We start from the raw sequence: 27,036 nt of genomic DNA on the forward strand, positions 1-27,036 counted from the left end.
TTTCTTTCTTTCCCGAGGTATTGCAGACCGCAACGCGGTATCGGTTTTAAATTGGGTGTCAGTTTATTTACTCCATGCGGTTCTGTCGCTTCGCCTACCACTTCCCCTACCGCCTCTCCTGTCCGGCCCTGCGACGATAATTATTTCGTTGCCCGATGCTCGCAGACGCCATACTAGAGGGCAAACGGAGGAGCTTTACCCTATTTCCTCCTATTTCTCTCCCTCTTTCACGGCGGATCGCGTTCACTATGTATGCGGCGGCGCGCTTGTGGTTTGTAAATTGTAGATTTTATTAATATTAAAAAAAATAATAAAGAATTACACTATAGCCACGGAGCAGAACTAAAAACTCCTCATGTTTGCTTTTCTGTGTGCTCGTTTAGCGTATGTGTTTGTGTGTTTTTTTACGGATTCCGTTGATTTGTAGATGCTGCTGCTACTGCCGGCTCCTCTGTGTTACCATATATATAAATTGAGTCGAGTCCTCTTCTCTTGCTGCGCGATCCTACCTCATTAAAGTGTTTTTTTCCTTAATAGCTATTACATTATCCATTCGCCATCTAGTTTTTCTTCAACTTTCGCGACACATGCAGAAGTATTAACATCTTTACCAATACTACCACCACCACCACCACTACCACACACCAACAACGTCCAGGGGGTTAGACTCTTACAGCAACTATTTGGCGCGTGGCTGGCTCATACACACACGCGCAATAGAAATGATTTTAAGTGGCATGAAACACTCAACCCTCAAAGCTGCTCCTCCCAAGCACTGGGGCGCCTGTGGCGAGAGACACTTGAGTTGAATAGAAGTATCAGTAGTCGATTGGTTTTATTTCCTGCTCTCATTATTCGATACTAGCAAAACACAAGGTGACTACAGAGCGAAACAGAACAAGCTGCTAACCCAACACAGGTGCGCGCGCGCGCCCCAGGTCAGTGAATTAAAACAGAAAGTGTAAAAGATTTGTCATTCTACAGTTAAACGATATCATCTTGCCAGGTTGTTCCCTTGCGAGAAGAGAGACACACACACAGACACATACATAAACAAGGTGGTACATAGACGGATTGTAGCAATAAATGTATAGAGTTGTAGGTTAATGTTTAGAATGGAACCGTAATTAGAACCTCCAGCGTCTCATTGCGAAGAGAAAAAAGCGAGCCGTCGATTGGAGGAGCCAATCCACACATACACACACACGCACGCACGATTGATGAATGGATGAAAGTGAAGAATATGTAAAGAATCTCATCTTAAACCGGACTTCCTGCCTCCTCGACGATCGTCGTCTTCGTCCCACCGTCGGTCTCATCAGTTAAAGTACTTCTTCGGGAACTGGCCACCGCCCATGCCGCCCAAGTTGCCACCACCGAGGCTGCCGCCGCCGATGCCGCCACCGCCGCTGCCGAACTGACGCTGGCCGGCAAACAGCTCAATGTACCGCGAGCCCATCTTTTCCTTGTCCTTGCGCATCGCCTTGATCGCTTCCTCCTTCGTCTCGAAGTACGCGTCGCCCTCGCCGGACGGGCGCTTGCGGCTGTTCATCTGCACCACACACTTGACCGGTCGGAGCGGCATGAAGAAGTCGTACATGTCCTGCTCGTCGCAGCTGAACGGCATGCCCCGCATGTGCACACAGTACAGATTGGGCTCGTCGCTCGCAAAGTCATTGTTCGCGTAATTGTTCATGGAGCCGTAGCCGCCGCCGCCGCCGCTGCTGCCACCGCCGCCGCTGCCACCGCCCGAGCCGTACCCGTAGCTGCTGTTGTTGTACGAACCCATGCTGGAGTTGTTGCCGCCGCCCATGCCGGACGAGTAGCTGCTGTAGCTGTTGGACATTGGGCCGGACGTGCGGTAGGCCACATTGCCGACGCCACCACCACGGTCCATGCCCATCATGGACTGCATGTCACCACCGCCCGAGTTTCCGCCCGTGCCGGAACCGTAGCCGCCCCCGCTGTTGTAGCTGCTCACGCCGACTCCAACGCCGCCGCCACCGCTGTTCATGCCCGCGCCGGATGGGCTTCCGCTACGTCCCGAGCCGTAGTTGGTGCCGCCACCTCGCTCTACTTGAACGCGGGAAAGCAGGGAAGCGAAGGGAAAAGGGGGGACAGTTAAACAACATACGCTCACCGCTTGTCCCGCCGACAGGTACGACCGTCGCAAAGGAGATTCGTTCGCCGGGCGTGGAATACGCCCCAATTTAAGATAGGAATTACTTACTTAGCTGATCCTGCAGCAGACGAAGGATGTCGATGTTGCCGAGATTGTTGGACATTCCCGACCCCGTATTGCCATTGTTTCCCGGCGAGTACATCTGTCCCATGTTGTTGGAGCCACTGTTGTACCCGTTGCCACCGTTGCCGTAACCGCCATTGGAACGGTCATTCCAGCCGCCGCTCATATTACCGCCCGAGCCCATCGTATTATCGGAGTAATCTGCAACGAACCAAGCAGGAAGCAGATGATTTCAGCATCCAACAAAGCTGCGTGCCCTTTTGTCCTGCAGCTGCCACCTTACCTTGCCCATACACCGGATCGGACATCTGCGAGTAGTTGCCACCGCCCGAGTTGCGATCGTTCCGTGCATACGGAGCCATGCGTCGCATGCGCTTTTCCGCGCGCCTCATCTCGCCGGTGTTGCTGCGGAACAGCTCGATGTATCTGTGTCGTCGTGCCGTAACGGTGGAAGGCGATTTTTGAACGGATAGAAACCACGACACATTGTGATGCGGGGTCCGGGGGAAAGGGGAAGGGGTTGATGGGATGGTAAGAGTAAAAGAAACAAAACGATCCAGAATTAGAGCTACAGGAATGGTAACCCGGAGGCTGTGTTTTACTGTTGTTTGCTTTAGTTAATGTACTTTTGGGGTTTTTTGTTTGCTTTTGGGGCTCATTTAGTTCCATACTTCAGATGCTGTCGTCAAGGTGAATTCAATTTGTGGTGGTGGAGTGATGCGCAACAAAACACGCGACAGTTATGCGCGAAAGAGCTGTATTTGTGCGATAAGTTCGATTCGGTGTGTTATTATCATTTACAACAATATCATTTTAGTACATCAACGGGATTCATTCGACAGTTGTGCGGGTGCTGCGTCAGCTAACGGCTAAGAGCTAAGAGAAAACAGGAGTATGCTAAGCATCAACTTCGCACTTTAAATACCGTTTAATAGCAGCTAGGAGGTTTTATGCTGCGAACATATAACATCTTTTTTTTTTAATCTTACGAAAGACACACACACACAAGAAGCTAGTAGTGCAGCTCACTGCTGATATCGAAGAGAAATTGCTTTTGAGAGAAAGCAGCAGAACAAAAAACATTTAATTACGATACAGTTTGCAACGGTTATCCCGACGAATCCCTTCGTCAAATATCATCCAACAATTCCACCGTCAATTGAAACCCACTGTCGACAAGAGGCAGCGTCGTGTGCACCGCCGGAGGCAAGAAGCAGCCGATGGGACTGCAAATGCGCAGCGGGCAACACGGGCCAAGCAATCCAAAACAGTTTTGGTGTGCATCAGCATGACCCCGTGAGAGTAAAGGAAACCCTAAATAGTGCCCAATAGTGTTCTTAAGCGCGCAAACGTAGTCTAATTATTACTTATCGGGTTTTAAATTATCAAAGATAGCAGCAAATTGTATTGAGAGCATTCGTTAAAGTATATAATCTGACAGAGCTAATATCATTAAATGAGTTTCATCATTTTCATCGCTTTTCTACACACTGCAATGGCAATGACAATCGTAGACTAACAACGCTACGTGTGAAACATTCCTGCTTTTGTCGTATTTTGTATGATGAAATTCAAATAAAGGTTTAAAAACTAAAAAGCTAACAAGGCAAAGTTTATCTAAAGTTACTTCTTTTGCGAGGGATGTTGAAAGACAAGACAAACATGTTTGAAACATAATATTCATTTCACATAGCATTATCAAAAGTTTCTAGACCATTGCTTCATTTTAATTGCCTAATTGTGATTTCCTACCGGCCTGAAAGCCACGCTGCTTCGACGCCATTCCTTGCAATAGTTACGCGAACGTTTTCTGCTTATCTTCAACGGTTTTGTTTTCAATTTTTAATTTATAAAAAAAGAGTGTAACAAGAACGAACCACCCACCTGTTCCCAATCTTCTCTTTGTGCTTGCCCATGGCCGTTTCAGCATCGGCCTCGGTTGCAAACTCTACAATCGCCTCCCCAGATGCCCGTCCCAGGTTGTCCAGTAGCAAAAGTATCCCATTATATCCATTCTTAATCGTCAAGCCTGCGGGAGTGTGGTTAGTTTTTTTCGTTGATTTCGTTTGTTTGTTTTTTTTTTCGGTTCGATTGTTCGTAACATTACGGGGTTTGGTTTTGTGGGTGGGGTGAGGAAAGGATTTTTTTTTTATGTTTTCGGGATGTTGAAGGGTTTGAGGGGAAAAGGGGATGCGGGTTTTGATGTTCGAATAAATAGAAAGCACGGTGCAAGTACTTAAGGAAAGGTGGGAAGGGGAAAAAATAGGAATCGATTTTACCAACGGTCTTCCGACCTCTACCCTTCGAACGGTGCAGTACCACTTCGCAGACTGACCCACACCCATAAAACCCATCCGCCTCTCCCATGCCCGGCAGTGTTTTGGACAGGCCTGTCCCGTGGTGTACCGTGGAGACAGCAGGCTGCAGATGACTGTGCACACACACACACACTTGTATGGGACTACGGAGAGAACGGAAGCTCTCCCCACCCGTCCAGTGCGAGCTGCCGTTGCGTGTCAACGCAATGCGCGGTGTGCAAACGGGGTAATGTTGGTGGGGGGAGTGGGCGGGTCAGGGGACACATGGGAACTGTCTCGTGCTCGTATACTTACCCTGGAAGAATGCCTTCACATCGTCCTTGGTGCTGGTCCAGGGTAGACCGCGCATCTTCACCACCGGACCACCGCTCTCGCCCTCGTCCATCTCCTGCAGCGCCATCTCAAACTGCTCCTCGGTGGCGTTGAAGAACTCGATGTACCGGTGGCCGATCGTTTGCTTGTTGCGCGAGAACGCTTTGTTGCGGTCCGCCTGGGTCGGCACGCGAATGTACGCCTCGCCGGTTTGCCGCTTGGTCTGCGGGTGAAAGCAGATGTGCACGTGCAGTATGTTGACGCCGTGCAGAAAGCTGCGGATCTCATCCTCGGTGATGCTCCACGGGAGGCCTCGCAGCCGTACGTAGTGCGGTTGGTTGCCGTCGTCTTCCGGCACCGGGCCACCGCCGCCCTGATTCTGGTCGAATGTCGTCATGCTGCTGCTGCCGCCGGCCAGATCACCGTCGCCGTCGCCGCCGCCACTGTAGCTGCTGCTATCCTGTTGCTGTAGATTAGCGATATCCGTCATTGTATTGTGCTGCGTGTGAGGATTGTAAACAGAAAAGATTCAATCGCAAAAAGACGACCCAAACGACGCTTGTCGTACGAATATGGTAGGCACACATAGAGAGAGAGTAGGGCCGGCTGTAGCCAAAGCCCAGAAAAACAAATCACCACTAGCGCCACCTGCGGCATCGAAACACACTACGGGTGCGAGAAGGAAACAACACAAGCCGCTATCGCGCGCTCTTTTTCGCCCTTGTTGCTGCGGGTCAGCGAATCGCGTGGACGCCATATTGGCGCTGGAAAAAAATGGGAAATGTATCCGTGACACGGTGCGGCACCAAGAAGCAGTGCAACGCACACACCAGGCCCCGTATTTGGGACCACCGCAAACAGCAATCACCGTATGTTCGATTGCCACTTTCTGGCAGGCGGAATGCCGCGGATCTTTGGGGCAATTGCTCGACAAAACAGCCATCGATACAACCCGCGTTCTTTTTTGCAAGCATCAGCGTAGCCACACCAAAAGGCTGCGACTGGGCGATGGAAAACATACCGTACTGTGCAAGCGTCACACTGAATTCGAACTCTTTCACGCACAACGCGGCGACTGCAGGTTCGGGAAGGGCTTTTTCACGAGTTCACACCGAAACTTTCACAAAATTTCGCACCAAAACGAGCGGAGGCGTAGGTATGTGTGTCGCGCCGTCTTCGAAGGTGTGTGAAGAACTGAACTCAATCCGCATGGCCTGTAAACACTCTTTGATTTGACAGCTTTCGGCCAAGGTTGTTAGCCCGAAAGCAAATCTCTACACACCTTGACCTTGTGAAAAACCCGTGAAAACTCACAAATTAGAACGGTTTACTACACTTTTTCATTTTATTTAACCGAATAGCATTCTAATGCGACCAGTTAATCTTTGAATATGTCTTGCAATTTCACGGTTTTGCCACTCTCTTCAGGCACGGGCGTTTGTTTTGTTTGCTCTTGAGGGGCACCGTCGGCTGGCCGCCGGTCCAGTCGCTGCTGGCGCATTTTATCTTCGTGCAGATCGATAGCCGTGGCAAACACTTGCTCCTCATCTAATGCCCCTTGGGTGGACAAGCTTTGGTACAGCTCAATGAATTGCTGGGTCGGTGTTCGATTGTTGTGGTCCAGCAAGTTCACTGCAAACGTTGCCTTGCCGGATTTGTGAAATTTCCTACGTACGTCAACAAAGAAACTGGGTTGTAGTAGAAAAGGCAGCAAAATGCACACATCTGGCAAGCAAACTTACGCTCTCACTGTATCCTCCTGGTAAAATATTTGTCGAACCGGTACCCTCGGAGCAGGCCGGTCGTAGCGAGGCTCCTCGTGGGGTGGAAAGGCGGTCACAACATCGTACCAAAGAGGTCGCTCATCGAATTTCATAGCACCGGACTTTAGAAGGCCCTGAGTTCTGTAAGAAGTCAGTGCGGTAAGTAGGTCATAGACGCGTTGCGTATGAATCTTACCTTGTAATAATTGTTCCTATTTTTTCGAGCCTGCTGTTTGCCATGTTAAAATCTTTTTGTACGTAAATGCCGAGAGTCTGGTGCAGCTGGTTGGTGAATTAATGATGTTATGAAACCAAAACATGCCGCAATGTTTGGATGGTTTGACAGCACCACACATCAACTGTGGTAAAGACAGGGCTGCCAAGCAGTGCAGTTGTATGTTAACCGTGTTGTCTACAACCGTCTACTCGTATAAGTTCTGCATTTTTATTTCGCAATAACTTTGGAGTAAGAAGTTATAGTCACTTCAAAATTTTAATAGGCCTCAGGAAAGAGGAGTTTCGAAGTGTTTGGCAGCGATTTTACAAGCACCTATTCGAATGGGTCGAACAATTTGTACGGAAAAAGTACTTTTTCTGTGTTCAGTCAGACAGATCACACAGTTCTAAAATGCATCCTGGGCAGCGGGCCCGCAGCTCCACACTCTATGTGGCAGTTTCAATTGTTGTCTTTATTTACGGCGGGTTTGTTTACATTACGTCCCGGGATCGTTGTTCTTCAGTACAGGCGGTCCCCGAGATACACGGTTAATGGGGACCGAAAACGGCCGCAAAATACCGCGTATCTCGAATTTCCGCGTAAGTCGAATCTCGTGATTTACAGCTAAAATATCACAAATTTTCGTGTAATTTTGCAAGTAGGGGGTGGTTTTAGTCACTTTATGAATTATTTGATATGATTCTGACTGAATATAACTGTTTTAAACCTTTTGAAATAGTTTTTAACATTCGATCAAAACGGAAATTATTTGGCAATTTGCAATTGATGTGTCAAATCAGTACAATTTGCTCAAAGAATTGTCAAATTTAGAAACCCGCGTATCTCCGAATCCGCGTATAAGAGGTACCGTGTATCTCGGGGACCGCCTGTACAGTGGTGTCTAAGTTTTTACGTTGATTTGTGGTGGTTTGTTAAATATTGATTTATCTATAGTTGCTATATTACAGAGGGTATTGTTGAAACCATTGTTGAAACCAAAATGCAACAACTTTGTACAGGCGTCCCCCGAGTTACAACCTCCTCGAGTTACGACGATTCGCAGGTACGACGATTTTGATTTTGACAGTTAAAAGTTGTCATTTACAAGAAATTGATGTATTTTTTAGAATATCTGCGCTGATAACCGTTATAGACACATTTCCAAAGATTCCACAACTACCCTATCTTGAATATCTATATTGTGTACGGTTTTAAAAATATAATTATTACATTATCGAACATTATTTTAAATAAAATATACGATATTATAAATTCCAACTCTTCAACTTCGGTTATAAACTTTATATTCATAGATATTCGACATTCGACTTTTTCGACTTACGCCTTGTTTTGGGACATTTTTTCGGTCCCAAATACAGTCGTATCTCGGGGGACACCTGTATATAGTTAATGTGATGTTTATTCAATGGACCGAAAAGTAAGAAAGGTATTCCTTACGATAAGTAAGGAAGGTATCCGTTATTTGTTGGGGTAACGTTCGACCGTACTCGTGAGAAGATAGGAGGCCGCAGCATCCCAAGTGCCACAAATCCACTAAACGACCACTAAACGGGTTCTAAACGACTCAAGCACTCTACCTAAACGGAATATAGAATGACTTCGTTTAGCAGACGGCAAACGACTCATGCATTTTAAAAATAGCGAAAAAGCTGGTGGCGCTCTCTGTTGGTGGGATACCCCAACCAGTTGAGCTTCATCGCTTGGAGGAGAGCTTTCTCATTTCCTTTGTACTGTTGTATGGTTTCGCATTGAAGTTATGTATCGCAAGAACTAGAACGGCGATACGATTGTTTAAATACTAAACTCCAACGGAAACCACCAGCACTGAAGCAAGTGAGATTTGAGTAATGGTCGTTGGTGTTGATACCCACGTATCTGACCACACGACCATTCAAATAGATTTTTGCTCAGAAAGTTAGAAGGCTATATAGGTCATGATAAGATGAAACTTGTCGAAACACATTGCAAGAAAAGGATAGCAATATAATGATGAGTTGTAATACGCCATCTATTGATCAAACCAATGAAGCTGTGGAGCTTTCATTTTTTCTGTGGATATTCAATTTTCCAGTCGTTTAAGCTTAATCTGTGGCGCTTGGGATGACGGTGCAAATCAACGAAAACCACAAGTCCCGTCGAAAGCACAAAGTTAGCCGGATCAATCGTTGTGCGAGGAATATGCCGGGAAACGAATACCATCTTTCTGAAGCACATTCAGAAGCGATTGTGAGTCTTCCTAAATCATCTGGTGGTTCGGAATGTTGAACCGGGCACAACATTTATGACCGGTCTGTGGGGCGCTTATAATGAGCTGGAGGCTCTCAGTGTTCCCCAAAAATATGTCTACCGCTCCAAATGATACAAATATGTTGACACATCGAACTGAGAATGTTTGGAGATGTTTGAAGACATTTGCTAAAACAAGGTACTAATATAAAAAGCAACATAGACAAATACTTTGCTGAGCATATATTCAGGCAATGCAATGAAGATGTTGTTTGTCGCCTTGGTAGAACACAGTCGGCATCAATTAAAAATACATATTAATTATTATATTATATTTAGGCTGTTTGTCCTTATCTACAATCATTTCTATCTTAACACCATTACCCGTTCGTAGGTAAACATCTTCTAAACCCCTCACGGTTAGGAGAAAAATTCAAATAGCTTTCTGAATGCTTTACCCTAGGTATGAGCTTCTCGGTTACATGAATCTTCTTGTTGAAACAACTCCTCGAATTAGCACCCGCAGCATTCGAACGTTCTCGAGAGCAAGTTTTGGACAGTCGACCTTTACCACCTGCATAATCGTTCATATGTAGCACATGATGATGCGAGACGACTAGTATGCTTGTACCCGCGTGGTTGTGTTGTTTGAGCCACTGTTTTCGGTCAACATTATTGCCCGTCATCGTGTGCTCCTCCAATCAACGGCGCGTGCGAGCAGGTCCATTATCTCCCACAGGTCGGTCCAAGACGATCAGTCGCATCGATCGCGCTCGGCGTGAAGGATGTTCGTGTACACGCTAGCTCTGTTTGCGGTGGTGCTCTACCTTGCCCTTCGCTATGTCTACTCGTACTGGGCCCGGCAAGGGTTCCCGCATCTGCGCCCAGAAATACCGTACGGCAATCTGCGTGCGCTGGCCGAAAAACGTGAATCGTTCGGTGTGGCCGTAAACGAGCTGTACACGCGCAGCACGGAACGGTTGCTTGGTGTGTATCTGTTCTTCCGACCAGCCATCCTCGTGCGCGATGCCCATCTGGCCAAGCGTATCCTGGTGGCCGATTTCCAGCACTTTCACGACCGTGGTGTGTTCTGTGACGAACATCGCGACCCAATGTCGGCCAATCTGTTCGCACTGCCCGGAGCACGCTGGAAGCGGCTGCGGGCGAAGCTCACGCCGACCTTCACGTCCGGCCAGCTGCGCCAGATGATGCCCACGTTTCTGGACGTGAGCGAGAAGTTGCTGGCCGAGCTGGAACCGTTGGCGGCGGAGGGCCGCGTGGTCGATATGCGGGACATTTCGTCGCGCTACGTGCTGGACGTGATCGCGACCGTGTTCTTCGGCTTCGAGACGCACTGTTTGCGCGATCCGAACGATCCGTTCGTGGAGCCGCTGCGCGATCTGAACAATCCAAACAGCTTCGTGAACAACATTCGGTCGGCGGGTGTGTTTGTGTGCCCGGGACTGCTGAAGCTGACCGGGCTGAGCTCGTTGCCGCCGGGGATGCGCCAGTTTGCGACGGAGGTTGTGACGCACCAGATCGAACACCGCGAACGGCATCCGCAGCAACGGCGAAAGGACTTCATTCAGCTGCTGATCGATTTGAGGCGTGAAGCGAACGGACAGGATGCGCTTACGATCGCCCAGTGTGCAGCAAATGTGTTTTTGTTCTATGTGGCCGGTGCTGATACGTCCACCGGTGTGATTTCGTTCACGCTGCACGAACTGACGCACAATGGGGAAGCGATGGCTAAGGCACGGCAGGAGATCGATCACGTGCTGGAGCGGCACGGTGGTGTCATCAGCTACGAGAGCCTGCAGGAGCTGGCGTACCTGGATCTGTGCGTGAAGGAAACGCTGCGCAAATATCCGGGGCTACCAATTTTAAACCGTGTCTGCACCGAGGACTACCCTGTCCCGGGTGCCGCTGACGTGGTGATACGGGCAGGAACGCAGGTGATCATTCCACTGCTGGGGATTAGCATGGATGAGAAGTATTTCCCCGAGCCCGAGGTGTACATGCCGCAGCGGTTTGACGAGCAGGCACCGAACTACGACCCGGACGCGTACTACCCGTTTGGATTGGGACCGCGCAACTGCATCGGTAGGTGAAAGGCAATGCTATGGGCAATGGAAGAAATATTTAAAATAAAAATCCACTTTTTTTGCAGGACTGCGACAAGGTATAATGCTGTCCAAAATTGGGCTGGTGCTGATGCTGTCTCGTTTCGACTTTGAGGCCACCGTACCGAGAAAGGTGCGGTTCGAGCCGGCAAATGTGACGCTAACCCCGGACGGGGGACTGCCAATGAAGATTACTGTTCGTGGTGATCGCGCTAAAGTACAATAATTTAGGTGAATAAGTAAAGGACATTATTCTATGCCTAAAAGAGCGTTTAGAAGAATAAGCGATTAATACAATGCAATTTAAAATACAACAAAATAAAATAAATTTGCTGAACTGCAACCGTCATCGTTCAAATTTCGCGCACCGGAGCGCCATCTGTTGGAGCGTAGCGCTAAAAGATTGTTGATACACAGTAGTATGTAACAACCTTGGTTTGAGAACAAATAATAATGTAGTTGTCATTTTTCGTAACCGCAACACTCCCACTGTGGGTTGACAGCTTCGCAAGAGTGTTTGTTTTTGTGGTAGCGTTTAGGAAGAAGTTCATATCAATGCATAGATTCGTGGCTGTTTAATTAATGTGTCCACTTCCCGCCTTGCCACTGTATTGCGATTAGGGAAAACATTCATTCAACATAAATATGTCTTCGTGGGAGGAAATACAAGCGGTCAAAGTGAAGCGCAACAGCTTGCGTGAAAAGTTGGAGAAGCGCAAAAAAGAGAGACAAGATTTGCTGGGAAACAGTAGTCCCGGTGGTCCAGGAGCGGTTGCCGGCTTAATCAAAATCGAATCAGCCACCAACTTGAGCGAGGATAAGGGTAAACTTCTTCTGACTTCAATCAAATCGGATCAAACAGGAAGTGCGGGTAAAGCGGATCTTTGTTGCCATACAGTGTTGCATGTCCCCCACCCAACTCACACACATGCACATGATACATGATACGCAGGGATGCTAGGAGCACTTCCTTTTTTAGAGATTCATGCATGATCACGATAAATGGTTGTTCTTGTACAATTACTGACAAATAGCTAAATGTTGTTTTCTCTTTTTTTTTTTGTTTACAGATATTGATGCAGAAGTGGAAAAATGTTTGGTGCAGGTGCTTGCGGACAAAAGCTTAATACTGCCCTCCAACTCGGCCCAGATAGCGGAGCTGGTAGAAAAACACGTACAGAAAGCAGTGCTGCGTGACTCCATTGCCTATTACCTGCACAAGCTGGCCGGACAGAAATTAATCAATGTTAAAGAAGTCAGCATCGGTGGAACTGTGGGCTACGAGGTGATTTCAGCGGAGCACATAAACCTGCAAGCGCTACACGATGACATGGCTATGAACCATGGTCCCGCCGGGCCCGGCAATCGAGACGGACACAAAAGAAAAGCAGATTTTTCCAAAGATCTGCCTGACGGAGGTAGCAAAGTGGCCCGCGGTACCCTGGCGGGAGCAAAGGATGAGGGAAGGAAGGGAAACTCGGTAGATGCTTCGCTTTCCTGTAAAGCGTCCGATATTTTGTCGCTTCTCTCACTCCCATCGACGAGGGAAAAGCAGAGCAAAAAGGTTGGGGAAGAAATTTTGGAACTGCTTTCGAAACCAACAGCCAAAGAACGATCACTGGTAGAAAAGTTCAAATCTCAGGGCGGCGCTCAGGTGATGGAATTCTGCCCGCATGGCACACGCATCGAATGTATGCGCTCTTCGGAAGCGTCTCCCGAGAGCAAAGAGCCAAGCGACAGTAAAAAGGCCCACGAAACGGACGATGAATTCGAAAAGGATAAGGAAACCGCCGTACCAGCGGAAGATGTATCGAACAAAACGGACGCAGTGGGGCCTAATGAGATCAAGCTTGAGCCGGAATCATCGGAAGCTGCGTCTGCCGAACCGCGGCTGGAAGCGGAAGACACTAAAACGAAATATCAATGCAATAAGCTACATTTCAAGAAAATTATCCAAAACCACACGGATGAAACGTTGGGCGACTGTAGCTTCCTGAACACTTGCTTCCATATGGATACGTGCAAGTACGTGCACTACGAGGTGGACACGTATGTGGACCAGACACCGAATACTGTACCAGCCAAGTTTGAGACGCCGGACGAACACGTTGCCGGACCAAAGCGCCCCATTGCTGATGCGAGCGCTACTCTGTATCCTCCGCAATGGATTCAGTGCGATTTGCGCTTCCTGGATATGACGGTGCTGGGGAAGTTTGCGGTAGTAATGGCCGATCCACCGTGGGACATTCACATGGAGCTGCCCTACGGTACTATGTCCGATGATGAAATGCGTCAGCTCGGCGTTCCGGCCCTGCAGGACGATGGCCTAATTTTCCTGTGGGTTACTGGGCGAGCGATGGAGCTGGGTCGTGAATGTTTGAAACTATGGGGCTACGAACGAGTGGACGAACTGATCTGGGTAAAAACGAATCAATTGCAACGCATCATACGAACGGGACGCACCGGCCATTGGCTAAACCATGGGAAGGAACATTGCCTGGTCGGCATGAAGGGCAATCCTCCGAATTTGAATCGTGGACTAGACTGCGATGTGATTGTTGCTGAGGTACGGGCCACCAGCCACAAGCCGGACGAAATTTATGGCATCATCGAGCGGCTAAGTCCAGGCACACGAAAGATTGAGCTATTCGGTCGACCGCATAATGTGCAACCGAACTGGTACGAGTCAGATTCAACCATTCAAATGGTGATGCAAATGGAACTGATGTGTGCTTTTTTTACTTTCAGGATTACGCTTGGCAACCAGCTGGACGGCATTCGTTTGGTAGATCCTGAGTTGATTAATTCTTTTCAAAAGCGTTACCCGGATGGTAACTGTATGACACCTGGTAAAATTCCTTAACCGGTACGTTTGATTTAACATTAGATCGCTAACAAAACTCCGGTTAAGCCAGTCCCGTGGTGTACTGTTTGTCAACTCGCAAGACTTAACAACATGCCCGTCATGGGCTTAAGCCCCATGTGCGTGCCGCTCATACGAAGCACTGACTATGGACAATCAACAAGTCACGGATAGCTAAGCCCATTTGTAGTAAAGGCCGGCCTAGAGACCGACAGCGGTTGTTGTGCTAAAGAGGAAGGATAAGGCCTTGTACTTGATATACAACAGCGGTGTATAGCGTCATGGGGACTTGACGATGACTGTTCGTGTGTTTCGCGTTCGCGAGTCGCACGAGATGACGACTGTACCACGGGACCGTCCATTAATGCATTAGATAAGGGCATTATTATAAGCTAAACAGAGCGTTTAGGTGTTAAAGAGATTAATAAAGCACAAAAAATAAAATAAAATAAACTTAGTTTACTGAACTACAACCGACTTTGTTCAAATCACGTACATTGTAGCGCCGTCTGATGGGCAATAGCGGTACTAAGAAAAATTGAATTTTTCATTTCGGTTGGATGTTTGATTCGGAACGTTTCCGTTGAGTGTTCACGTTTACGATCATTCTTTATTTGCTTCTTAAAATTATCTTTCGAAAAACAATCTTTCTAACGGAAAACACAGTTGTAACACAAAATGGCACTACCGTACAGCAGATTACCAGACTTGTCCCACTTTCCCAAGCTAACGAGGCTTTTCCTTAACATCATTTCGTTTCGGTATTTCAAATCGACCCGTCCCTTCAGCACATAGAAAACAGTTCCTAATTCTCCTAATTTTGCAACAATACGCTGCTACGATGCTACGATTTCAAATCGCTAGCACTGCCTCGTTCATAACCCGCCCCACTACTCACTGCTAGCACTTGTTACTAGCTGCTTGTGTGCCAAAAATCGAAGTTCAGAGAACGATTTTTTACTTTTAAAGGTTTTGGTTTTATTGAACTTGTTTTTTTTGCTGTTGCTTCTGTTTTTAATTATTTCCCGCTCTTCCCACTTTGCCTAGTTTCCCAATCGCTCCCTGAGCCTGAGCTCGCTTGCATGGGAGTGTGTGTCCCTATCCCCTTAATTTGCCACTTCCATCTTCCAGCACCCTACAATAATTGAACTAATTCCGGCCGTGTATGGTTGACCGCCGGTACCGGGCCGGTAAACGCTCACTCTTGCTAAATATATGTGGTATGTGCGTGTGTGTGTGTGAGTGTGTATTTGTGTACGTTTTGCGATGATTTGATCGCTGGCAAATAGTTGGGGAAAAAGGGGCTTCTTTGCCGAGTTTTATTATATTTTTTTCATCTTTTTTATTTGCTCTTTTTTCTCTCTTTTTGTTTGTATTGGTTTTGGTTTAAATTTCTTTACCTTTCATTATTTATATTTAACTAGTTTTAAATGTGTTTTTTCATGGCCGTGTTTATGTGTTTATGTATGGATGCATTTTAATTTTTACCTAACGCACAGTTTTTTTTCTCAATTTTCCTTTTTTTCATGCTTTGTTTTATTCTAGTGTGTTTTAGCGTTGCGTAAAGTAGTTCTTCGTGTATGTTTGAGTCAGTTTGATCTTTAGGTTTGTTTAGATGCTATTTTAACATGTGTTTATTCTGTGGCTGCATGTTTTAAGTGTTCATCACTTGTATCGTAATGTAAAAATATGAACAATACAATGTTCTATTTTTTTTCTGTTTCTTACTTTTCTTTCTATACTTTGCATTTTAATAACTGCACAATCTATAGAATAGAAAAGTCTCCTCCATACTGGACAATGCTGTTGACCTTCTCCTTCTTTCTCTCTTTTTCTCTGTATGTGTTGGTTGTTTTGTATGTTTTTGTTTGTTTTTATTTGACGGATTAGGTTGTTTGTTTGTTTTCTTCCACTCCATTCGCGCTGTGTTTAAATGTTCCTTTAAGTATGAGATAGTTTGAACTTTTTGTTTTTTCACCTTTTTTCATTCTTATTTTCCCCATTATCAACTGTATCTTCTCAACAATTCATAATAAAAGAAGACGGTGAACCATTGAATGTGGACATGCGCCAGGCGCATTGATGGAAGAGAGTACGAATGAAACGTATTTTTGGCCGCTACCAGCGCTTAGCCATTTGCTCATTCGGGTTGTGAAAAGTGGATGAGCTCGAATGTGAAGGAGATTCGCTCGCGAAGCAAGAGGCAACAAGGCAAAGGATTGGCAAACGATGACCAACACGGGGGAAAAAGTGGTAAAGTGTGCAACAACGAGGTAAAGCTTGCGTCTTCGACTTCGGGGCCGGGAATGTGGACGTTACCCGTGTATTTGCTTCGGTCCTGTCATCGCTTTCCGCTCTACACCCACCTTTGATTTGATTTGTTAATTTATTAATTTCTTTTTATTTTACCTTTATAGTACTATTTGGTTTTCACTCTTTTGCACCTGCCTTTCTCCGGTCTACAAACAATTCTCTTGACACTATCTATTTACTTGAAGTTTGTCCTATATATGTGTACGTGTGTTTGTGTGTGTGTGTATTGTTATGTTTGTTTGTTTGTTTGTTTGTTTGTTTGTTTGTTTGTTTGTTTGTTTGTTTGTTTGTTTGTTTGTTTGTTTGCTTTGTTTTCATTTACTAATGTTTTTTTTGCGCACTAGAATTTATTCTTCATTCCGATCTTGCAGCTTTGCTTCTGCTTTAACATTGTTTCAACACATTATTTCATCCTATTCTACATTGTGTCACATTCTGTTTTTGTTGCTGTTTTTTCTCTTCTTTTTCCTTCCTTCAATTATACTTTCATTAATTTGTATGCTCTACAAACTTGCAGAACATGTAATTGTACTGCTTCGTTTCCGAATATAGAAATCAAATCTAAACAACCCAACACATCTTTGCCTTCTTTGCCTTCTTCCGTAACCCCCTTGACGGCGGTGTAAGCAAACGGAGCAAACGGTAATCGCATGTAGGTGTGATACTATACCGCGACGCGACGTTAAGACGGTTTTGAGAACGCGATTGAAACACACCGACCACTAGTAGCACAACTATCTCGCGTTGTGCTCTGCCTTTAATCGTTCTTAATAATTTGTTACTTTGTTTTCTTTCTTTTGTTTGTCTAGGTTTGTTTGGTTTACTAAAACAGATATATAAGTAAGGAATAAACGGTATTACACTAGCTGACGACGAGAACGTGTGGAAGTGATCACGCCAAACATAACACGTATCGCGCCTTGCGCTGCCTTTTCTTTGCTTTGATTTTACTAACCTGTTCTCCGGTTGATTTGTTTTGTTTTATTTGTTTTACTTATGCTTGGGCGTATGTATGTATGTATTTGTTTCGAACAGCATAGAAATAGAAACGTGAGAAAAACGGTTCGTAACTGTGCGCGCTAACACTAGCGTCCATAGAACTTGACAATGTGTTTGAGGATCATGAGGATCGTGATCATATGAGGGTGACAAGTGGTGTTAAAAGGTTACTACAGGAGGTGTTGGAATTCACGAGGGCGATTCGCGGTTTCATATATGTATATATAATGCTCTATCTTACAAACGAGTGTTTTTTTCTGCCTCCACCTTCTCTGCTTAAGTTTTGGTAGAGGACGAAGAAGGATGTGCTTTGAAAGGTTTTGCAGAAAATATTGTCTATCATTGGATTATGGTAGTAGTAGGGTTAATTTTCCTATACGTGTTTCCTTCCTGCATCTGTATCGTTTTTTTTTTCTTGTTCTATTATGAATGATTTTTTTTTTTGCTCTGCCCTATATCATATCGAACAATGGGAGGGGTTGTCTTAAGGTTTGAATTATTTGAAATGGTTTCTGCGATCACCACCACTTCTCTCCCCTGCTCTGCTACTTGGCAGTAGTTAAAAGGGGGTTTGTTTAAGGAACTAGTGATTTTAACACTGGTAATTGTCTAAAAACAAGTAACTGGGAGTGAAAACAAAACAACGCGAAAATGGTTCAAATGCAACGATCATTCAATTCCTTCCTTAATGAGTAGCTGTTCTAGTACCCTTTTAAAGCTTAAACGAATTCTATTTAGTAATAGTTTAAACAAGGCGTACAATAACTATAAGTAGTAACTGACTATGTAAACATGTTGTGTGAAAATGTGGTACGGCAATGTGAACCACAGTGAGGGAAGTGGAAAAGTCGGTGCTTCGGTACACGGTACGGTACGGACAATGGTAGAGGTGTATTGCTGCCAAGTGTACGCTCTTCTTAGTAATACAGTATACTGTAGGCTATTGGTATATTGAAGGAGATATATCGGCAATAAACGTGTGTGTAACTGTGTTTAGTATAGTGAAAGAGAGAATGTTTTGCTTTTCTTCTCATTTCCACCAACGGTGTAGTTAGTAGTTGTAGTAGTGCAAGAAGAGTAAGAAAAAGGATGGAAAATTTACAGTATGCATGTGTTACAGAGTGTGTTTGTTTTTTCCCCTATCGCTGCGCAAAAAAAGTGCCACTTTGGATGAGATAGCTGGATGAAAAATTCAAAAATAAAAACCACGGGGTTCGTCTTCTGTGCACGCATTGACATCTCTCGTTTGATGGGGGAAGAAAAGGGCTCCACATTGTTTCGCCTTGTTTCACTACTTTTCTTACACGCTTTGCACACTCATTCACTCGCAGTGTTGATGATGGATTTGCTCTTCATTCCTTTACCACTTGTCTTGATTAAATATCTCATCAGTCTACAAATATCATTTTCACTACGGGGAAAACTTTTCGGGTGCGGGAAAGGAGTGGGGGTCCTGTTGAAACGGGGGCTTCTTTTTCTTATGCGGAGCGGTTCGATAGTAGAAAGAGAGAATGTTTTAGAAAGATTGCAATACAAACGGTGTTGCTAGAGTGAACACTCCGCCCTTCTTCTTGTCCTTCTCATTCTCCCGTCAGCAACGCGATTTACACTAACAGCAACAGTTTCTGTGACTGCCCGTACTTGTACCAGTAACCCACATACACACACGCACACACACGCACACACATACACACACACACACACACACGCACACAGAGCCTATTGAAATACTCTTAATTTTATTCTTAAGTTTCAGTTGCGTTTTTAGAAAAATATCTGTCTATAAACTTTCATACCTTACATATTCACTACTGTAACGGACGCGCACGCATTTGTATATAGATGTGTATGTGTGTCTATGTGTGTCTGTAATTCGATTAATGTATGCTTATTTGTTTGGGTTTAACACTTTCTTAACATGTTTGTTGTTGTTCTTTTTTTTGTTTTGTTTTTCTGTTATCTCTCTGTTTCTCTTCTCTGCGTATGTATGTATAATGTAATTTGATTCGTTCATCGTGCTCTTCTGCTTCATCTTGGAGGCTTCTTTTGTTTTTTCTTCGTTTTCTCAATTTTCTGCACCGCTTTCCTTTATACTTGATGACTTAAATACTTTTGTTTCACAACACTTGTAGCCGCTTCGCTTCGCTTTGTAAATCGTACGCTTGCAGTAAAGGTAAAGGGGAGCTTTACCTCGTTGCTTTTCTTGCACAGTGGAGTGTTTTGCTTGTTGGGGGGCACCTTCTAGGGTGCGTTTTAACACACCATAACACAATGCGGAGACTTTATGGTTATGGTGTGTGGGATAAAATTCGTAGAGTAGCGTTAGACTTGCTTCTAAATGGCTAGTTGCACCACGTCGTACGGGCGCACTGTATTTGTGACTAAACTGTGACACTCTATACGTAATTTGAAAACTGTGCATTCTGTCTGCTGCTGAATAGAGAGAAAGAGAGAGAGAATTAACATGAGTATATGGTATCGTTTGTTTTTCTTCCTTCTTCTTTTTCTTCGTGATGAATGAAGCGGTTTCATTGATTCGCTTCATAGGTACTTAATTTTGCGGTGACCCTCGATTGGTTTTTTTTTCTATCATTCTACCACAATTATCCTAATGAAACTGAAACACAAAAGGACTTTATAAACCAGATGAATTAACAACACAAGTTATCAAAACCGTAAGAAAGGTATAGCCCCTATAGCACGTAACATTTTGTTTTTTTTTTCTCCTCTATGCCAGCTTTCTCGTTAACCAGCAATTGTTGTGTGTGTGTGTACTCTGTTGTGTATGTGTGAGTGTGTATTTATTCTATCCATTCAACAAGTAACAGCAATAGAATTATCTACCATCACAACGTTACACATAATGCGGCTTTCTAACCATTGCTCGTTTGTTTGCTGGCATTTGTCAACCGGTTTTTTGTTTGTTTGTTTCGTTTTACTTTAATTTTTAACTTTTGCTTTCGGTCGATAACACCGACAGCAAATAGGTTGCATATCGTTCGGCTCTACCAGCGTGTTGTACTATCGATTGCAAACTTAAATCTTCACTCCCTCCGACGACTCATTCACGTCCGGGCGGGTGGTGCTATAATTGCGGATACATACTAAAAACATAAAGAAAACTTAAATTAATAGTAAACATATGATTTTAAATAACAGTAAAAAATAGAAAATAAAACGTACCTTAAAAATACGCAAGGGAACCATAAAAAGAATATAAAAAGAGTATTAAATGAACGAAAACGACCCAAAAAAATACAACATGAAGGAACAACAACACAACAAAACATAACAACGACGAACAAAGAAACCGAATACTATACCATGAACATATCGCACCAAACCACGCAACTAACACCACTCCATTGTGATTAATTTGTCTCGTAATGTTCTGTGTATTTTCGCTTAATTTCATTCTTAAAACCATCTACCATTGTGGGAGTGACTCCCTTTTCATTTCCTTTCCCTCTTTTTTGTTTTGTTTTGGGTTGTTTCCTCGCTTACTTGGTTCTCTTCACTCAGCTTTTGTTGGCGTGCTGTTTGATGTTATACAGTCCACGCGTCACGTTTTGCAAACACCAAAACAGCGCTTTACTGTTCATTCAATCCATTTCAATTTATTAATCTTCTACTTCCGCCCGCGACCTGCCTTCCTTTCTATCTTTATTTTCTAGTTTTTGTTATCTTGCCACGCTGTTTTTTTCCTGTCTGTTTCTTTTTAAACTTTCGCTTACTTTTACCTTCCCGCTTATTTGTTTTAGGGTCTTCCTGTTTTGTTTTGTGTAATGGTTAATCGATAGGGCCCTAAAACCCATCGTGTTTGCCGCTTTCATTTGCACTATAAATATAGATAAACTTTGAATAAAACATAACACAGTAGTAGATAGTAGTAGATGGGTTACGAGTGTATGCATGCACATATAATGGGGTAGGAAAGGTGTGGGAGACTGTGGGGAAGGTTGTATGCAGTTGTAATATTACGTTTACGTTTATGTGTGCCATGTGTGCCACGCATCACAGGCGTTTGACTGTTTGACCACTACATACAAGGGGTTTTGTAACTAGAAATCTTATGTGTCGATGTGCTGGAGCTGTATCGAATACTACCACCCCAATAAGAAGAAGAAGAAGAAGAAGAAGAAGAACAAAAAAACTGTAAACCCGTGGTAAGGATTCACTACACTAACAATTTGCCTACCCTTCTCCCCCGCCAGGAGCATCATTAGCTTCTTACTGTCAAGCGGCATGGTAACTGAATGAAGAAATGTATCAATGTTTGCGTTTAATAATTATTTTACAACACTATAACAGCTTAACGTGTACGATGTGTAAGTGTGTATATGTAACCCCTTGCCCCTACATTTCCCTCTCGGTACCCGTGTCTTTTCAACGTTCGTTCCGTGCCCACTTTCCCTAGAGTGCACGGGTTGTTGCCCAAATGTAGGACACCATACCATACCATACATTCGTTGCACAAACCGTGGTGGAGGGATGTGTGATCAGCAGTTTGCGAATTTAAATAGTGCAAAACAGATGTTACAGATGCAACAGAAACAGGCGTCCTGACACGCACAGGAGATCCACCCAGACACAAGGTAGGGAAAAACACCGCAGGAGAGGCAAATTTGGGTCACACGAGTAAGGATATGGAGCAAGGCTTTTGAGTTGATTTACCAAAGAAAAGACGGCACATTCAGTGGAAGATGGCCCCAAGCACTCAGACTTACAAACACACCGTAAACGTGTGTATCTCGATACAGGTGGCACATAAAAGTTCGACATGTCTTAAATCTGTTCTCACACTTTCCTCTTCTTCAGATGTCTCCTTTATAGCAAACTGTTCTCTGTTGCTTTTTTCTGTTGTTATCCTTCTCGTTACTTTCTCCTGCTTTGAGCGTTTTCCTACGTTGTGTACGGGCAAAAGAGCACTTGTTTCTGTGCCAATTGGTGATGGTACGTCTTTTTTGTAGGTTGATCTTACGAGAGAGAGAGAGAGATAATTCTTTCCCTTTCATCACACGGGTTATTTCTAAACGCCTAGCATTTGCTCGTGAAGCTTCATCTAGTTGCTGCCACAAGCAAAGCGGAAACAAATTGAGATAAAACATGCTTATTTGTGTGATGGTTTGTGAAAAAGAAATACACATCTGTAGTAGCGTATATAAACAAATGTAAGATAGATATGAACGATTGCATCGATAAAACAAAGGGGTAAAACCTATTGCACACACGCGCGCGCCCTACATGCGCTGGGAAAACGGTGCGGATCCTCACTTTTGTTTTGATTAAACGCTCCCTCCCCCTCCTCCCCCCCCCCTCCCCTGCCCCCTTTGCTGCATGGAAGAACCAATACCCTTTTCCTACGCCCCTTTCCTTTCCTATCTTTCTAAGTTACGTTAACTAAACATTACGGTAACGGTTATAAAGCATGCAAATCGTACACGAGCCGTTGGAAGTGAGAAATAAATTCTTAGGCCTGGATCACCGCTGGGTTTGTGGGTGAAGTAAAGTAACAGGAATCAATGATGCTTTATCCTTGACCAAATGATGGACTCCTGCGTAAAAAAACACAAGTGTTCCGTGTAGATTGCGACATTTAGGCAAAGTTGCGTATGCGTGCTACGCGGTAGATAAAGAATGAAAGCAACGGAAAAAACACGTATGCTACTGTTAAACTTATACTGCTAAGTCACTAGAATAATGTCCCGACTAAACAAAAAAAAAAAAACAATCGATACGCTCAAACCAATCCGTACCACGGCATGCGTGTTCGGATACCATCGCGCTTGTAACTTTCCTTTCCCATTCCCTATATTCCACATGTCCCGACGCTTCCCTTGGAGCGTTCTAATAGCGTTCGCTGCTGCTCTGTTTTTAGAACGAATTAATAAGAACGATATAGATTAATAAAAGTAACTACCAAATTACAAACAAAACCCGCTGTACTAGGAGCTAGTGTCGACACTAGCTGGTTGTTCTGGGTGGGGGAGTTTTATGACTGCGGGTGGCTATGCTCGATCGAGCAAACAATCGAGTGTGAAGCAATTACGGTATGACGAAGGGTTGCGAAAGTGTTGATGATGTGGGATGTGGGAGTCTTTACATTTCCTTAAAACTCAGCGAATGGGGAAACGACCCACTGTATCAGCGGGCCTTTAACAGTGTCTTCGAATCGGGCACACTAGGGAAATAATATAAACGTGTAACAAAACAAAAAAACAAATAAAGTAACAGAAACAACCCATGCGCGTACTGTATGATGTGTCTCGATGCGCTTGATCGATCGGTGATGCTTTTGTATGTGTTTTTTGGTATTGAATTAACGGCCTACATTCTATTTAAAACAAAAACGTGTATGACTGGCATCGTAAGCGGCGATCAGCAGCAGCAGAGATCGCATAACGAACAAACAAGAGAATCGTTTGAAAAGTGTGATGCAAATGAAGCGCTTTTCGGAGGGCTTACCCCCCCCCCCCCCCCCCCCCATCCCGCACGAGCTGGTTGGTACGCTTTGAGCGAAACTTGAACGGAAAGGGAAGGAAGATTGGTTTCCTGTCCGATCGACGCAAACCAAAAAAAAAAATATATATATATAACTTGGAGAGGGGTAACATGTTTAACTACTAATTAAATGGTCCTTCTTACTACTACGGCGGGTGCCTTGCATTGTGGCGTGCCACGCCTTTACCACACATGCATTAAAGTGTTTATCGATCTTTTTGCCCTGCGTGCCCATCCCATCCCGTGATCGCAATCCGATGTGTGATGTTTATGTTTGTGTGTGTGATGTTATGCTTTGTTTTCGTTTAGTTTTATCCGCTACACGGAAAGTTGCACAGGATTAGGGTGAAACTTTTGTTTTCTAACTTTCCATATTGTGTTTTTTGTTGCTGTCTGTAGCTCATTCCTTCGTTAAAATTTCTTTATACATGTACGATTTCGTGTGTATGTATGTGTGGGGTTTTGTTTTAGACGTTTGCTTATCCCGCGTCCATTCTAGCGCGCAACAAAATTTATCTAGTAAAATAACAATTACACAATAGTTTACCATTCACATTTCCTACAGCTGTAGTTTGTAATAAATTGTGTGTGTATGTGTGTGTGTGTGTGTGTGTGTGTTTTGCATTGTGTGAATGTGTATGTTTTTTTTGGGGTGTTTTCACCCATTTCATATTTACCTAAACGCTTTGTTTTTGTTACCCAGCCTTTCTACTACTACCCCCAATTACGTCTTCAAACGACCGAGGCGTTTCTCTGTTCGCTATCACAACGCGAAATCATTTCAAGTTTACTCTTGTTCTTGATAATTTGTTTTTTTTCCAACTGCTACTTCTTCTTCTTCTTCTTTTTACGCCCATTGTACGATTATTACTGTGATTTGTTTTCCCCTTTTACCTTCGCTCACATAATCAATTTGAATATTAACGCTATATATTATCCTTTTTGTTTACTTTGCTGCCCGCACAGCCTTCAATCGGCGGAGCAAACATAGCCGCCCCATCGTAAACGAAACGAAGTGAAGTGGTAGAGCGGGCGGTGGAGTCGCAAAAATTAAAATCTAACAACAAAGTGTACGAATGAAACGATGTACGTGTACAACGAGAAACAACTTTTTTTGCCCTAAAAACGAAACACACACACGCACACGCAGACATTCACTCTTCGCCCGTTCTGAAACTGAATTTAGCGGACGCGTCTCTCTATCTCTCCCCTTCTCGCTCGCTCGAAGAGTGGATTAGTGGTTACACTAACGTTAAACGAAACTCGCTTCTAATATGTCCCTACACTGTAATATGTCTTCCTTTGCTGTATTTGTTTTGTTTTTTTGTTTCCTTCCTGCCTCCCGTGCACCGCACGCACACACATTCTCTTGCTCTCTTCCACGTCCTCCTCTTCCTCTATCACACTTCTCCTATACTCCCAACGGGTTCTGGCGCCCTCGCAGTGGGACGCTCCCAACGCTCCCTCGCAAAACGGGATTCAGATTGAAGGATGCGCTACGTACAGATGAATGTTTGCCTTAAACTCGTCAATCGCGGACTGCAGGCGGCTCTTGGGCGGAGGACTAGCGAACGCGGCTAGGCGGCTGGGCGTGACGGCGGCGGCGGCGGCTGCAGCTACTACTGCTCCCGTTGCCGTCCGGCACCCCTATTGCGTTACGGTGGCGACCGACGCGGCCGACGTTTTGTTGGTGGCCGCCGCATTGGCCGCCGTCTGGCACGCCCGCTTCGTCTCCTCCTGGCTGATGCGCTCCTCTATTAGGTACTGCGCCACGTTGATCGCGTTCTGCTGGCCGGTGATGGTGACGATCCGGTTGCGCGTGCCCGGCGCAAAGATGCCCTTCTTCGAGATCTGAATGTTCGCGCCGGATATGTGCTGAATTTCGACCAAACTGCGCCCGGCCGGTCCTGCACGCCGCGGAAAAGAGAAAAGCGAAAGGCGAGATTAGTATCGGTGCGGTTCAGTGATGTGATTCTCGTGTTGGCTACTGTTCCATTGTTGGATTGGAAGCTTGTTTTGTTGCTTAACGATAAAATGCTCCCAAAAAAAAAAAAAAACACCGGTTAGTAAGCATTGCAGCTGCACTGTACAGCGTAATGTAGTTAGTTAATGTGGCGATAGACGATAGTTTGTGGCACAAAGGGACACAGAAGGCAGTAAACAACATCACGGCTCGGAACATGCGACTGTACACAGTTCGGGTTTATCGCTTGCCAACTAACTTTCTCGAATCACTGTGACATGAGGCCACGTCTTTAGTACCTGGCGCATGCTATATCACGCACTGCACATTTCCAGTCCCAGTGACTCAAGCAAGTATGTCAACCGTCATGAATAAGGTGATAAATGTTAGGACTGAATTTCCCTAGCTCAGTTCAAGGATGAGTTGTGATATATCAAAATGTCTCGACGGATGAGGTGCATTCTCCAAACCTTCTTGGCTACATAAACACCATTTTGTTGATACAAGAATTTGGGTGTAGGCAATGTTCGGAACAGGCTATCCCATACTACCCATATCATTTCTATGATTTCCTATTCGAAACCATCTCCACCCCAATGAGGATGCAAATGTACAATTGTGATAGATGAATCCTTCAAAGTTCACTACTACAGACATGTTACACGGCCAGGTACAAATGAGTATGTATAGTAACCAACAACATGAGGCTTTTAAAATACCGAATTTTTTCAACCGTTGCAAAGTTTCAACCAAAATACAGAGAGTTCCCCAAAACCCGAATAATGAGAGTGGCGTATCGGATCGTGCGTATTAGTTGGCGATGGAAGCGATTGGTACATTGGTTTCGTAATACACAGTGACACAGTAAAGCCAGATGTCCCAGTCAATCGGTCCAATTGCTTAGCTTCACCTGATCTAAGTTAAAACCCAGTTATTGTGATTTTAGTTTGCATAATTTTTAAAAACTTAGCATATGGATCGTGCAAAAAAACGAATGCTAAAGCATATAGAAAACAGATGGAAAACTTATAACCGGTAGATTAAGCAACCCATACAAAGAAAAAGGGAGAGCGAGGGAGAGATGAATGGGTAATGAAGATGACTTAACAAAGTACAACAAGTTAAACCAACAGAGGAAGTAAAAGAATAAAAATAATTAAAACAGTGTGTGT

The 27,036-nt window shown here is 44.7% G+C and overlaps 5 protein-coding genes across 39 annotated transcripts in view; 2 read left to right on the forward strand and 3 right to left on the reverse strand.

Annotated features, from left to right (window-relative positions):
• Positions 1-266: 266 nt before the first annotated feature.
• LOC1273075 (heterogeneous nuclear ribonucleoprotein F) lies at positions 267-6,096 on the reverse strand. Of its 4 annotated transcripts, none has more exons than XM_061642090.1 (6): positions 5,897-6,096; positions 4,858-5,341; positions 4,130-4,274; positions 2,529-2,671; positions 2,231-2,446; positions 267-2,076 (listed from the first exon to the last, which is right to left on the reverse strand). In XM_061642090.1, exons 2-6 carry the CDS (start codon positions 5,270-5,272, stop codon positions 1,319-1,321), a joined length of 1,677 nt encoding a protein of 558 aa, XP_061498074.1. In that variant the 5' UTR covers positions 5,273-5,341; positions 5,897-6,096; the 3' UTR covers positions 267-1,318. The 4 variants fall into 4 exon arrangements, with proteins under 4 accessions (XP_061498074.1, XP_061498073.1, XP_312018.5 ...); XM_061642089.1 differs by having other exon boundaries at positions 267-2,073; positions 4,858-5,374; positions 5,897-6,094; XM_312018.6 differs by having other exon boundaries at positions 4,858-5,374; positions 5,897-6,094.
• A 96-nt stretch (positions 6,097-6,192) lies between these two features.
• On the reverse strand, positions 6,193-6,996 carry LOC1273074 (small ribosomal subunit protein mS23). The gene is made up of 3 exons (XM_312017.6): positions 6,835-6,996; positions 6,618-6,779; positions 6,193-6,542 (listed from the first exon to the last, which is right to left on the reverse strand). Exons 1-3 carry the CDS (start codon positions 6,876-6,878, stop codon positions 6,254-6,256), a joined length of 495 nt encoding a protein of 164 aa, XP_312017.5. The 5' UTR covers positions 6,879-6,996; the 3' UTR covers positions 6,193-6,253.
• Positions 6,997-9,756: 2,760 nt separating this feature from the next.
• Positions 9,757-11,568, forward strand: LOC1273073 (probable cytochrome P450 6d5). Its single transcript, XM_312016.5, has 2 exons — positions 9,757-11,205; positions 11,273-11,568. Exons 1-2 carry the CDS (start codon positions 9,888-9,890, stop codon positions 11,449-11,451), a joined length of 1,497 nt encoding a protein of 498 aa, XP_312016.4. The 5' UTR covers positions 9,757-9,887; the 3' UTR covers positions 11,452-11,568.
• A 116-nt stretch (positions 11,569-11,684) lies between these two features.
• On the forward strand, positions 11,685-14,541 carry LOC1273072 (N6-adenosine-methyltransferase MT-A70-like protein). Of its 2 annotated transcripts, none has more exons than XM_312015.6 (3): positions 11,685-12,096; positions 12,296-13,904; positions 13,974-14,541. In XM_312015.6, exons 1-3 carry the CDS (start codon positions 11,871-11,873, stop codon positions 14,086-14,088), a joined length of 1,950 nt encoding a protein of 649 aa, XP_312015.5. In that variant the 5' UTR covers positions 11,685-11,870; the 3' UTR covers positions 14,089-14,541. The 2 variants fall into 2 exon arrangements, with proteins under 2 accessions (XP_312015.5, XP_061498122.1); XM_061642138.1 differs by having other exon boundaries at positions 11,687-12,048.
• A 6,230-nt stretch (positions 14,542-20,771) lies between these two features.
• The window catches only part of LOC1273071 (RNA-binding protein Pasilla), a 75,821-nt gene continuing 69,556 nt past the window's right edge, over positions 20,772-27,036 (reverse strand). For all 31 annotated transcript variants that reach the window (XM_061642123.1, XM_061642122.1, XM_061642114.1 and 28 more), the window contains one exon: positions 20,772-25,808. In XM_061642123.1, coding sequence (XP_061498107.1) covers positions 25,549-25,808 — 260 coding nt within the window. In that variant the 3' untranslated portion in view covers positions 20,772-25,548. The remainder of the gene's footprint in view (positions 25,809-27,036) is intronic.

The sequence above is a fragment of the Anopheles gambiae genome, chromosome 2 (genome assembly GCF_943734735.2).
Source record: "Anopheles gambiae chromosome 2, idAnoGambNW_F1_1, whole genome shotgun sequence".
NCBI classification, from domain to species: Eukaryota; Metazoa; Arthropoda; class Insecta; order Diptera; family Culicidae; genus Anopheles; species Anopheles gambiae.

Excerpts from the sequence above, each read along its gene's own strand:
- LOC1273072 (XM_312015.6), top strand. The coding sequence starts at position 11,871 with ATGTCTTCGTGGGAGGAAATACAAGCGGTCAAAGTGAAGCGCAACAGC. Across the intron at positions 12,097-12,295 it reads GGATCAAACAGGAAGTGCGG|ATATTGATGCAGAAGTGGAA; the intron begins GTAAAGCGGATC and ends TTTTGTTTACAG. Across the intron at positions 13,905-13,973 it reads CATAATGTGCAACCGAACTG|GATTACGCTTGGCAACCAGC; the intron begins GTACGAGTCAGA and ends TTTTACTTTCAG.
- LOC1273073 (XM_312016.5), top strand. The coding sequence starts at position 9,888 with ATGTTCGTGTACACGCTAGCTCTGTTTGCGGTGGTGCTCTACCTTGCC. Across the intron at positions 11,206-11,272 it reads GGGACCGCGCAACTGCATCG|GACTGCGACAAGGTATAATG; the intron begins GTAGGTGAAAGG and ends CTTTTTTTGCAG.
- LOC1273075 (XM_312018.6), bottom strand. The coding sequence starts at position 5,365 with ATGACGGATATCGCTAATCTACAGCAACAGGATAGCAGCAGCTACAGT. Across the intron at positions 2,672-4,129 it reads AAAGAGAAGATTGGGAACAG|ATACATCGAGCTGTTCCGCA; the intron begins GTGGGTGGTTCG and ends ACGACGACACAG. Across the intron at positions 2,447-2,528 it reads CGATCCGGTGTATGGGCAAG|ATTACTCCGATAATACGATG; the intron begins GTAAGGTGGCAG and ends GGTTCGTTGCAG.
- LOC1273074 (XM_312017.6), bottom strand. The coding sequence starts at position 6,878 with ATGGCAAACAGCAGGCTCGAAAAAATAGGAACAATTATTACAAG. Across the intron at positions 6,780-6,834 it reads ATAGGAACAATTATTACAAG|AACTCAGGGCCTTCTAAAGT; the intron begins GTAAGATTCATA and ends GACTTCTTACAG. Across the intron at positions 6,543-6,617 it reads CAGGAGGATACAGTGAGAGC|GAAATTTCACAAATCCGGCA; the intron begins GTAAGTTTGCTT and ends TGACGTACGTAG.